This window comes from Cynocephalus volans, chromosome 18, assembly GCF_027409185.1.
Source record: "Cynocephalus volans isolate mCynVol1 chromosome 18, mCynVol1.pri, whole genome shotgun sequence".
Taxonomy (NCBI): Eukaryota; Metazoa; Chordata; class Mammalia; order Dermoptera; family Cynocephalidae; genus Cynocephalus; species Cynocephalus volans.
In genome coordinates, this window is record NC_084477.1 from 13,875,267 (window position 1) to 13,888,214 (window position 12,948).

The 12,948-nt window shown below is 34.7% G+C and overlaps 1 protein-coding gene across 1 annotated transcript in view; it reads left to right on the forward strand.

Annotated features, from left to right (window-relative positions):
• Positions 1–12,948, forward strand: part of LYST (lysosomal trafficking regulator) — a 147,240-nt gene that overhangs the window by 67,311 nt on the left and 66,981 nt on the right. The window contains exons 26-29 of the mRNA XM_063082698.1: positions 228–380; positions 3,853–4,044; positions 5,941–6,119; positions 7,848–8,054. Of these exons, the coding sequence (XP_062938768.1) occupies positions 228–380; positions 3,853–4,044; positions 5,941–6,119; positions 7,848–8,054 (731 nt within the window). The remainder of the gene's footprint in view (positions 1–227; positions 381–3,852; positions 4,045–5,940; positions 6,120–7,847; positions 8,055–12,948) is intronic.

The window sequence follows — 12,948 nt, forward strand, 5'->3', positions numbered from 1 at the left end:
CAATGGAAATTTTTATAGTAATTATTTAGAAATTTGCTTTAATGTTGCTTTTAAAGACAGTTAAAAAGTGTTTACTACCATCAAAACCCATGTTAATCAAAATTTTTAAATTTATGTCTAATAAAACATGATTGGGAGTTTAGATATTTCATGATATATAAAAATCAGTCCAATAAAAAATTGATAATCACATAGTTTGAAAACATTCTAGTATCTTCTGTTTTTAGATATGGCTCTTGCACTACAGCTTAGAGTTCTTCAGGCTGCTATGGAATTTATAAGGACCACCGCAGATCACGACTCTGAAAACCTCACAGATCCATTCCAGTCAGCTTCTGCTCCCCATCATGCAGTGTTTCAGAAGCGGAAAAGCATTGCTGGTGAGTATCGAGTTAATATTTCAGTAATTATAAATTGAAGGTAGCTAGACTTTCCTCTGTTCTGATGACATTCACATTTTTAAAATATTTCTTAGCTTAAAAAGTTAAGCTTTAAAATTTGAGAAAGTTTTCCTTCTAGAGGAAAGTATGTTGCTGCTTTCTTTTCAGTGCTGTGCTCATTTAATTATTTCTTGAGCACCTCCCATGTGCTAAGCACTGTGTTAAATGTTGGAGATACAATTATGACAAAAACAGAGTCTGCTCTTGCAGAGATTATAAAATAGTAGGGAAATGTATAGGTTAGGAATAGAGATTTTAACAGGGCAGCCAGATTTACGTCAGGAGTCGGGAGATCTCTGAGGAAGTAAGATTTCAATATGGACATAAAGGACAAAAAGGGAGTTAGCAAGGTCAGGAATCAGAGGAAGAGTGTTAACAGGCAGAGTGGCCGGTTTATGTGGCGGTCCTGCGGCAGGGAAAGTTGCTCTTGTGCAAAGCTGAATGAACGTGGCACTTGATGAGAGTGACCCAGACAAGGCTGTGCACTGTAGCATGGGCCAGTTCATATATAAAAACACAGGCCACATTAAGGAAGTTAGATTGTATCTAATGGGAAGTCAGCAAAGGTTTTAAGAAGGTGGCATGATAGAACCAGATTTTCATTTTGTAAGGATCACTCTGTCTTGTGTGTAGAGAGGGTTAGAGGAGGAGAGCAAGAGGAGTAGCAGGAGTCCAAGCAGGAGGCCACTGCAGCAGTCCAGGCAGAGGGTGGTGGTGTGGATATGGTTAGACTGCACTGGACATGAGAGCCTGCTGTGAATTAGTACATATCACCAAATAATAAGTATTCATATTGTAAGACTTCCTTATTTTCTCTACAAAGTCTGCTATGACCCTTAAATAAGCACAACCCAGAAAAATAACATAAACACCACACATACAGGATACACACACACGTACCTATGTGGATACACAGTGGACAAATATGCACACATGTGCACGCACACGCACACACACGCATGCACATGCATGTATCTCTGAACAGAGTACTTGGTAGTAAATTGTTTGAAGTTCAATCACCCTCACAGTCTTGAAGGCTTTAAAATCCAAATCTTTCTTTCACCATTAAGCTACTTCACTGTATTCAATGCAATGCGAAATTTTTAAACCATGTGAAAAACTCACCTATAAAGACAAGCTACTAAATACATATCGTCTTGTAGTAGTGTAAGTTTAAATTATGCTACATAAAACTTATGTAAATAAAACTTCTAAAACATCCATATAACCTGCTCCTACACATCCTTCCTTCCTTAATATCTGAACACGGTCTCTCCTCTTGAGTTGCTGTCCCTGCTGTGTCTCTCTTTCGTCCTGGGCAGAATTGTATCCTTTACCAAGTCCAGTGATGCTCAGCTTCCTACACGCCAAAGGTGACTTTGGATACCTTTCCTTTGCAGGACTCCTCCTGCAGTCAGTGACTGCTCAGAGGAGTATCCTTTACTACTCCTGCTGCTGCTTTCCTGTTGGTGTTTCTCATCCTCAGATCCATTCCTTCTCTGTTCCCATACCTAGATCCCTGGTTTAGAAACTGATTGACTTATGCCTGGGCCCTAACACAGTAACCCTCTGGCTATTTTCTTTTTGGTGTATGATTTCCCTAACAGTCTATCATCTCTCTCTTTAGATACCACCATCATTATCACGTTGAGCCTCAGAGCCCTGCATATCTCCAAGTTTGTTGTTGTTTTTTTGTTTGAGTCATTTTTTAAAACAGATCATGGACTTTTAGTCTTTTACTACAACGCTCTCCTTTTTTCTGACTCCCCTAGCGTCTTATACTTGGGCTTATACTTTTCACTCTTAAGTAAATGCAGTTGCTGGAAGCCATATGAGGCTTATAGAATCATACAAATTTTGAGCTTGATAAAAGACCTTAAAAGTCATTGTGTTTTACATCCATTCTTTTATTTAATCCACAAAATAACCTTCTTTATCCATTCATTCAACCATCAAATATTTATTGAGCATGAGCCATGTTCCTGCCTTTGTGGAACTTATGTTTTACTGGAAGAAATGGTCAGTAAGCATATAAGCAAATATATTTAATATAGTGTCAGTGTAAATATCTACCTGTGAGGTAGGCTCTATTTTACTTTCTGATTTCCATCTTACATATGAGGAAATGAGGCTTAGAAAGAAGTGTGCTTAAGGCTACATCGGCTCTGTGTGGCTTCACAGCATGAGTGCTGAAATACTTCCCACTTATTCAAGTACATAGTCTAGCGAAGACCTGATATTTCCTTTATTCAGCATATTACCATGCCTCTTAATTATGATTGTCAGTTGCATATACAGCACAAAAGCTGTCAGAGATGCAGACATCAGGAAGAATTTGCTTAAACTGAGGACGTTGTCTGACAATATCATTCTTCAATATATCCAGGATATGAATTTTTTTTCTATTTGTTTCTTTTTTGCCTCAAAGGCGACCTACCCACTGGACAATCTAAAGTGCTATTAAAATATTTAAATGTCTTGCAGGATAAGTCATTAAAACCTGTTATCATAATTTAGTCACATATAAGAATTTTTTATAGAGGTTATTTATGGAAATTGATATATGTTTTCGTAATTTAAAACAAAGGTTCAATTCCAATGAAGGGTTCCATTATTTCTCACCTACCAAGACGTCATTTTGGTTCTCATGGTCAACTTCCGATGCCTTTCTCCTCCAGTCCATTAAATCAAGACTCCTCCTTCGAGTTTTCTCCTGGCTGCACTACCTGTGTGGTACCTCCTGGAGCAGGTGCAGTAATGGTGCAGGAACACGAGTCCTACCTGTTTGATCTGAGGAAACATTTCTCAGGAAATTCTTTTGTAGGATTGAATTTCAAATAATGCACATGCCCCAAATCATTTTAATAGCAAATCACTGGAATTATATTCACCTTTGTGATCTCTTTACTTTTATTTGCTTGATTTCTACTTTGTTACTTTATATACTTTTCAGAACTATTTTATAAAATTCAGCAGCGATAAGTATCCAGAAATAATAATGTTCTTACTAAAACACAGTGTGCTTTAAATATCTGTTGATGATTTTGGAGTACAAAGAAGTGAAACAGTATTTGAAATATTTTGTGAAAACATTCTGAACTACTTAAACCCATCTAGTACTTTGAGTTTTTTAGGAAACTCAAACTTTGCCAAATGATATCCATCCTACCAAGCTTTGTCACTAGCTTCAACACTGTTATTTAGGACTTTGGAACCAGAAGTACTGTTGCACTTCTTCAAAGAGGGAGAAACATCACTTTCTCTTAATCACTCTTTTTTTCCTTTGTATAAATTAACTCTGTAGTAAATTAAGACTCTTCTTTCATAATCTGATAATCAAAAAATTGCAGCAAAATAGTTTCTTAATCCTTGTTAACACCTGCGTTTGAAGTTTTAATTCATATACTTAAAGGTCCTCGAAAATTTCCCCTTGCTCAAACTGAATCTCTTCTGATGAAAATGCGTTCGGTGGCAAGCGATGAGCTTCATGTGATGATGCAGCGGAGGATGAGCCAGGAGAGTCCCAGCCAGGCCACAGAAACAGAGCTTGCACAGAGGCTGCAGAGGCTCACCGTCCTAGCAGTCAACAGGATTGTTTATCAAGGTAGGACTATAGAATGAGTGTGTTCTTCCTCAAATAGCAAATTAAAACAGAAATAATTCAAAGGAAACTGATTCGTTTTCAAAATTTTAAACAGCAATTTTTTTTTTTTTCTGAACATACACATTATGAAAGGAATTTCTAATTTGAAACTGATAGTCTTGAATAAAAGTCCACTTTTTAATGTGTTAAATGCTGGCCTACATTGACCACTGAGTTTATAATAGTATGGCACCTCCGATATTTTTTTAAAACTTTTGAGGCAATTGTAGATTCACATACCATTGTTAAGCAATAATACAGAGAGATTTCTTTACCCAGTTTCCCCCAATGAACCTTCCAAAACTATAGTGTAATATCACTGCTAGGATATTGACACTGATACAATCAAGAAACATAACATTTTATTACCACAGGATGCCTTATGTTGCCCTTTTATAGCCACACCTACTTGCCTTCTACCACCAGCCCCAGCAACTTCTAATCTATTCACCATTTCTATATTTTTGTCATTTCAAGAATGTTGTATAAATGGAGCCATATAATATGTAGCCTTTCAGGATTGGCTTTTTCTACTCAGCATCATTATCTGGAAGATCATCCTGGTTGTTGTATGCATTTATCAAAAGTTTGATTCTTTTTTTTTTTCTTTTTGGCTGAATAGTATTCCATAGCATGGATGCACTGCAGTTGGTTTAATCATTGACCTGTTGAAAGTCCATCTGTGTTATTTCCAGGTTTTGCCTATTACAAATAAAGCTGCTGTCAACATTCATGTATAGGTTTTTGTGTGAAGATAAATCTTCATTTTGGGGGGATAAATGTCCAGAAGTGCAAATACTTGGTCATACAGTAGTTGCATGTTTAGTTTTTTAAGGAACTGCCAAACTTTTCCAGAGTGGCTGTACAGTTTTATATTCCCACCAGCAGTATGAGTGATCTGAGTTTCGTTGCATCCTAACCAGTATTAGGACTTGTCACTATTTTTTATTTTAGCCATTCGGATGGGCATGTAGTGATATCTCGTTGTGGTTTTAATTTGCATTTCCATAGTGACTAATGATTATATGTTTATGTATATGCAGAAATACCTGGAGTAATCACTAAAAAAGCTATGCAGAGAAATACACAGAAAAACACTATACATAATATTCTCACCACACACATAAAAAAAAATATGTGAGGTGATGGATATGTTAATTAGCTTGATTGTGGTGATAATTTCACAGTGTATATGTGTATCAAAACTCAAGTTATGCACCTTAAATATATACAACCTTATTTGTCAACTATACCCCAATAAAGCTAAAAAAAATTTTTTTTTAAGTACTGCAGATTAGTCAAAATGGAATTCTAAAAAATGTTCAGGTAAACTAAGGCAGGGAAAAGAAAACAGTCATTGTAAATCACTAGAAAAACATGATAAACCCAAGGCATTTTTGTGGAGTTTTTTTGATTTTTGTTATTTATATTTGGGGCAACAGGCTTCCGGACTAAACTCTGAAATTGAACCATGTTTATCACATGCTCAGCATTTGACTGGATAGCACATCCAATGAAACAGCTCTGCAGATCTATCTAATGTAAAATATGATGTGTCTTAATGTTTGATTTGTACAAGAAGCTCGTGGTTTTAATAATTTTGAAGTTTAACTCATTTTCATTTCATTAGTAAATTGAATATTTAATTTATAATTGCATGACTTTTTTAATTTCTACATTGTTTTAGGTGAATTCACTGTAGTATTTTGTATCTACTACATCTAGAACACCTATTCTACATTTATTTTGGATAACTGAATTAATAATTACATTGAATATTTTTACCAGTATAATTACAATTTGTAATGGCCAGTTATTAGCGATGTGACTAATTTTTCTTATTTTTTTAATTCAAAGAATTTAATCCGGACATTATTGACATTTTGAATACTCCAGAAAATGCAACTCAAAGCAAGACCTCAGTTTCACAGACTGAAATTTCTGAGGAAACTATTCACCATGAACAACCTTCTGTTTTCAATCCATTTCAGAAAGAAATGTTCATATATCTGATAGAAGGATTCAAAGTATCTATTGTAAGTAAATCAATACATGGCAAATGTTTCTTCGCACAAAAGGAAGAAATTTCACATTTTTTTATGTGTGTGTATTATGTTTTAAAAATCATATTTCTTTGAGCCTTTCAGAGTTTTTTGAAACTCGGGCAACTTGCATTTTTAATAATAGAGTAATATATGTTGCTAATTTACCCTTTCCAAAAGGATTGACTATGTGCAGCATTGGTTTTTAAGTCTATACCCTGAAAACCCTTTTCTAATCTTGTAGTTTAGTACAATAAGCATCAGAAAAGAGGAGAGCTTTGATGCTTACTAGGAGAGCTTAAATTAATAGCCCACTTTTAAAGGACTTTATTTATAGCCACTTACTGTTGACTTTCTGAATTATTATGAAGTTTAGATCTTGACTTAAACATATCCCAACACCTTCAGAATTGTATAGAGAATACTGAAGAGTGTCAGGCTCCATTTATCATCATCTCACTTGGGTTTCTGGGGTCACTTATAGTTGACTGTAGGATACAAATGGGTCAGTTCACTCCGTAGATACCAAAGGCCCTCTAATTGTAGCAGAACTCATAATTCATGACTTGCCAGTCTCTGAATTTAAACTAGATTTTGGTGTCTAGTTCTGAACAGTGAAACGAACTGTGGGTTCACTTAGAACTGAATCACTCACACAGGCCCCTCGGGACTAGGAGTAATTGGAAAGCCATTTCCAAAACTCAGAATAAACTCTAAAATGTACTGATTCCAGTCTTAAACCGTATCCTGGTGATTTGATCAGGATTAGGCTAGCCTGAGTGGGACCACAGTTGAAACATCTTATTTGGTTATTTGTTAGGGAGTGTTAATGGCCAACTTATATGTGGTTCTTACTTTGTGACTGTCATACTCAAATTGTGGTCCTAGTTCAAGTCTTTATTATGAATTTTTTCTCTTTTATATCACAAAATCATGGACCTATCCACCATTGTTCTTTGACAGTTTTTTTTTTAATTTGCAATTTCTAAACCCTTGATAATATTTCAAATGGCTTAGGGCTTTAGCTTCTTCATTCTTCTTCTTTTTTTTTATAATTGCAGTAAAATACACATAACATAAAATTTATCTCTTTAACCATTTTTAAGGGTGCACTTTAGTAGCATGAAGTACATTCATATTGTTGTGCCACCAACTCCACTATGCGTGTCCAGAACTTTTTTGTTATCCCAAACTGAAACTCTGCACCCATTAAACAATAACTCCACATTACTCCCCCCCAACCCCTGATAACTACTGTTCTACTTCCTGTCCCAATGAGTTTGCCTGTTCTAGAAACCTCATGTAAGTGGAATCATACAACATTTGTCCTTTTGTGTGTGGCTTCTTTCGTTTAGCATAATGCTTTCAAGGTTCATCCATGTTAAACGTGTATCAGAACTTCATTGCTTTTTAAGACTAAATGACAGCACATTGTATGTGTACATCACATTTAGTTCATCCATCCATCCATCCATCCATCGATAGATCCTGCATTGTTTCTGCCTTTCAGCTGTGTTGAATGATTCTGCTGTAAAAACTGTTGTACATCCGTGTCTTCTAAATTCTCATTTTCGTGGATGTGTATATATCTTTCTACTTTTGACTGTTAAAACAAACATAGAATAAAACATGTTCCATACTTATCACTAGGGCTGAGTTGAGGTTAATAATATATTATTGCTTAAAAAGTATGTTTCTAATCCATTTCTGTTTTGATTTAAGAGTTCAAGTAAAACCAGTGGTTGTAAGCAGCAGTGGACTAAAATCCTGTGGTCTTGTAAGGAAACCTTCCGAGTGCAGCTTGGGAGACTACTAGTGCACATTTTGTCACCAACCCACACTACACAAGAAAGAAAGCAAATTTTTGAAATAGTTCGTGAACCAAATCATCAGGAAATACTACGAGACTGTCTCAGCCCATCCCTGCAAGTAAGTATCTCAACATTTGATAAGTGAAAACTCTTGGTAAAATATAAAATTCATCAAAACTGAAATTAAACTGTATTTTCATGCCTAATGCCATTAATATAATTTTCTTGTCAAACACATGTAACCTGAGGCTTTCTTCAGATACTCTTATACAGGCTCAATTTTGACCTCTGTGTTTATTTTCCATGCCTATTTCCATTTATTAAATTAACTTCTGTATCTGAGTTCTTATAAGATCCTTTGTAGTTACTATATCTTGAAGTGTTTTCTTTAAGAACTATTTGGAGGCTTTTTATTAAGCATTATATTATCCATAAATCATCTATACTGAATATCTCAAACAACAGTACATATAACACATTTCAAAAAATTTTTAGTCAGTTAAAATAGAAAAAAATTGATGATCATTTGAAATGATCAAAACCAAAATATTGGAAAGGATTTCAGAGTCTATAAATTCTGTCATTTCAAGAGTAATAAATGGGGGGGGGTTTAAGTGGTACATTAAATCATTTTGGAGAGCTATTCAGCAGTTTTTTATAAAATTAAATATATACTTGGTGACCGTATTATTCCATTTTTAGGTATTTACCCTAAAGAAATTTAAACATATTTCCATAAAAAGGCTTGTACAAGAATATCCATGGCCTTTTTCATAATAGCCAAAAACTGGAAATAACCCAAACGTCTAACAGGAGAATGTATAAATAAATTGTGATATATTTATAATAGACTGTTGTAGAGCAATAAAAGGAACAGACTATTGGTATACCCCCATTATGGATGAATCTCAGGAACATTGAAATGGCAAAAGGGGCATAGTTTCCTTCTAGGGAGAATTTGAAGTGGTGTTTTTTCTTTTCTTTATAGTCAGCAAAGTTGCCATCCATCAAAACCCACCCCTGGTGTGAACAGTTCTCCCCACATCAGCTTCCCTTCTCCACCACTTGTCTATCAGTGGCGTCATTGTTGATTGCAGCTTGCAACATCGAACTACTGTTGACTTTTCTTCTCTCTCAAGTCCATTTCATGTCCACACCCAGTCATTTTTTCACCTGAGTCTTTCTGATTGGTCCCTTTCCCTGTAGTCTACCTGCCCTATTCTAGTTCAGACTTTAACTGCTTATGCTTGGATCACTACAATAACCTCCTGTCCACCTCAAGACCAAATCACTGTACCTGATTTTTTTAAAGTTTATTATGGAAATTTTCAAACACACCTAAAACTTGGGAGAATCAAAAAAGGATCCCACATGACCATTACCTGCCTTTATTTTTTTTTTGCAGTATCTTGAAACAAATCTCAGGTATTAAATTATTTCATCTATAATACTTCAGTATGTATCTCTAACCAATAAGGACTCTTTTTAACATTATAACACTCAATAATGTTAACAATAATTCTTTATTATCATCTAATATCCCATCGGTATTTAAATTTTCCCTATTTTCTTATGATTTTTATTTTTTTTATTTATTGAAACATAATTCTCTTATTTTCAATGGAACTCATCCTAATGCTTTTCCTCTTAAGATTTTTTTTTATTTGGAAACAATTACACTGCCACACATCGACCTTTGTGAGCTTGATTACTTTTCCATGAATAAGGAAGTATATGGTCAGTGAGTTTTTAAAATTACATTACTCCTTTGAGAGATAGTGTTATCATTTTGTTAGTTTTATTTCTTGTGTTTATTATTATTATTATTTTTGGTGCTGTCATAAATGCATAAAATATTTCTCCATTGATTTAGTTCTTTCATTTCTCTCAGCAATCTTTTGTAATTTTCAGTGTGTATGTCTTCTATTTCTTTTATTAAATGTGTTCCTGTATATTTTATTCTTTATGACACTTTAATAAATAAAATTGCTTCTATAATTAAAGAAAAGAAACATAATTGTACATATCTGTGGGGTTCAGCATTGAATATCAAGTACCTGTGTACAAGATGTGATGTTAAAGTCAGGATAATTAGTGTATTCAACATTACACAATGTAATCATTTTTGTGGCCCTTTACCAATTTCTCAGTAATCCCCTTCGATCTCCCGCTTTCCCACCTCTAGTGGCCTCAGATCTGTTCTCTTCTTTTGAAAGTTCAATAAATTATTGTGATTGTTGTATCTTTCTTTCCTATTTATTTGGTTTTTGGTTTTTTAAGGGTTTTTTTTTTAAGCTCCCACTTATGAGTGAGGACATGTGGTATTTCTTTCTGTGTCTGGCTTATTTCACTTAACATAATTTTCTCTAAGTTCACCCATGTTACTGAAAATGGCAGAATTTCATTCTTTTTTGTCTGGCTAGTATTCCATTATGTAAATATACCACATTTTCCTTATCCGTTTGTCCATCTAAGGACATTGAGGTTTGTTCCAACTCTTGGCTATTGTAAGTAGAGGTGTGATAAACATGAGAGTGCAAGTGTCCCTTCAACATGATGATCTCCATTCCTTTGGGTATACACCCAGCAGTGGGATTGCTGCATCATATGGCAATTCTGTCTGTAGTTGTTGAGGAATCTTCATACTGTTTTCCATAATGGCGGTACTACTTTACAGTCCCACCGACAGTATAAGAGAGTTCTCCTTTCTCTACATCCTCACCAGCATTTGTTTGTCTGTCTTTTTGATAATGGCCAGTCTGAGTGGGATGGCATGATATCTCAGTGTGATTTTAATTTGCATTTCCCTGATGCTTAGTGATGTTGAGTGTTTTTGCATGGGTCTGTTGGCCATTTGTGTATCTTCCTTTAAGAAATGCCTATTTTGCTCCTTTGCCCATTTTTAGATCGGGTTACTTGGGTTTTTACTGTTAAGTTGAGTTCTTTGTATATTAATCCCTTGTTAGATGCATAGTTGCAAATATTTTTTCCTATTCTGTAGATTGTTTTTTTGCTGTGTTGATTGTTTCCTTTGCTCTGCAGAAGGTTTTTAGTTTGATATAATCCCATCTATTTATTTTTTCATTTGTTGCCTGTGCTTTTGGGGTCTTATTCATAAAGTCTTTGCCCTGTCCTACTTCCTGAAATGTTTCCCCTATGTTTACTTTTAGAAGTGGTAGAGTTTCAGGTCTTATATTTAAGTGTTTAATCCATTTTCAATTGATTTGGGTATAGGATGAGAGATCAGGTCTAGTTTCATTCTTCTCCATATGGATGTTCAGTTTTCCCAGACTGTTTATTGAAGAGATAGTCTTTTCCCCAATATATGTTCTTGGTGCCTTTGTCAAAGATCAGTTAGTTGTAAGTATGTGGGTTGATTTCTGAGTTCTCTCTTCTGTTCCATTGGTCCATGTGTCTGTTTTTATGCTAGTACCATGCTGTTTTGGTTACCATAGCTTTGTAATATAATTTGAAGTCATGTAGTATAATGCCTTCCTCTTCACTCATTTTGCTCAGGACAGCTTTGACTATATGATGTCTTTTGTTGTTCCGTATGAATGTTAGGATTGTTTTTTCTGTTTCTCTGAAGAATGCCATTGATATTTTGCAGGGGATTGCATAGAATCTGTAGATCACGTTGGGTAGGTGAACATTTTCACAACATTAATTCTTCCAATCTATGAACATGGAATGTCTCCATTTTTGGCATTCACTTTAATTTCTTTCATCAGTGTTTTGTAGTTTTCATTGTAGAGATCTTTTACTGCCTTGGTTAAATTAATTCTTATGTTTTTTATTTTTATTTATTTATTTTTTGGGGGGGGTAACTATTGTAAATGGGCTTGCTTTCTTGGTTTCTTTTTCTGCTAGTTTGTTTTTGTGTGTAAAAATGCTACTAACTTTTATGTGTTGATTTTGTATCCTGTAACTCTCCTGAAATCATTTATCAGCTCTAGGAGTTTTTTGGTGGAGTCTTTAGGTTTTTCTGTACATAGAATCATATCATCTGCAAACAGGGACAATTTGACGTCATCTTTTCCAATTTCAGTGCCCTTTATTTCTTTCTCTTACCTGATTTCTCTGGCTAGTACTTCCAATACTGTGTTAAATAGGAGTGGTGAGAGTGGGTATCCTTGTCTTGTTTCCATTCTTAAAGGAAATGCTTTCAGCCTTTCCCCATTCAGGATGATGTTGACTGTGGGTTTGTCATATTTGGCTTTTACTGTGTTGAAATATTTTCCTTCCATACCTAATTTATTGGGAGTCTTTATCATGAAGAGATGTTGAATTTTCTCAAATGCTTTTTCTGCATCTATTGAAGTGGTCGTATGGTTTTTGTCCTTGATTTCATTGATGTGTATTACATTTATTTCTTGGTGTGTATTACATTTATTGATTTGCATATGTTGAACCATCCTTGCATTTCTAGGGTGAATCACACTTGATCGTAGTGTATAATCTTTTTGATGTGCTGTTGAATTCTGTTTGCTGATATTTACTGAGCAATTTTGTATTTGTGTTCATCAAGGATTTTGGCCTGCAGTTTTCTTTTTTTGCAGTGTCTTTGTCTGATTTTTGTATCAGGGTGATGCTGCCTTCATAGGATGAGTTTGGGAGAATGGCCTCTGTTATGATTTTTTGGAATAGTTTGAAAAGGATTGCTGTTAATTCTTCTTTAAAGGTTTGGAAGAATTCAGCAGTGAAGCCATCCGGGTCCTGGGCTTTTCTTTGTTGGGAGACTGCTGATTACTGCTTCAATCTTGTTGCTCATTATTGTTCTGTTCAAGTTTTCTATTTCTTCCTGGTTTTGTCTTGGTAGTTTGTATGTGTCTAGAAATTTATCTATTTCAAATTTGTCGGTGTATAGTTGTTCATCATAATCTCTAATGAATCTTTGTATTTCTGTGATATCTGTTGTAATGTCTCCTTTTTCATTTCTGATTTTTTATTATTTGGGTCATCTCTATTTCATTTAGTTCTGCTCTACTCTTTATTATTTTTTTCTATCTACT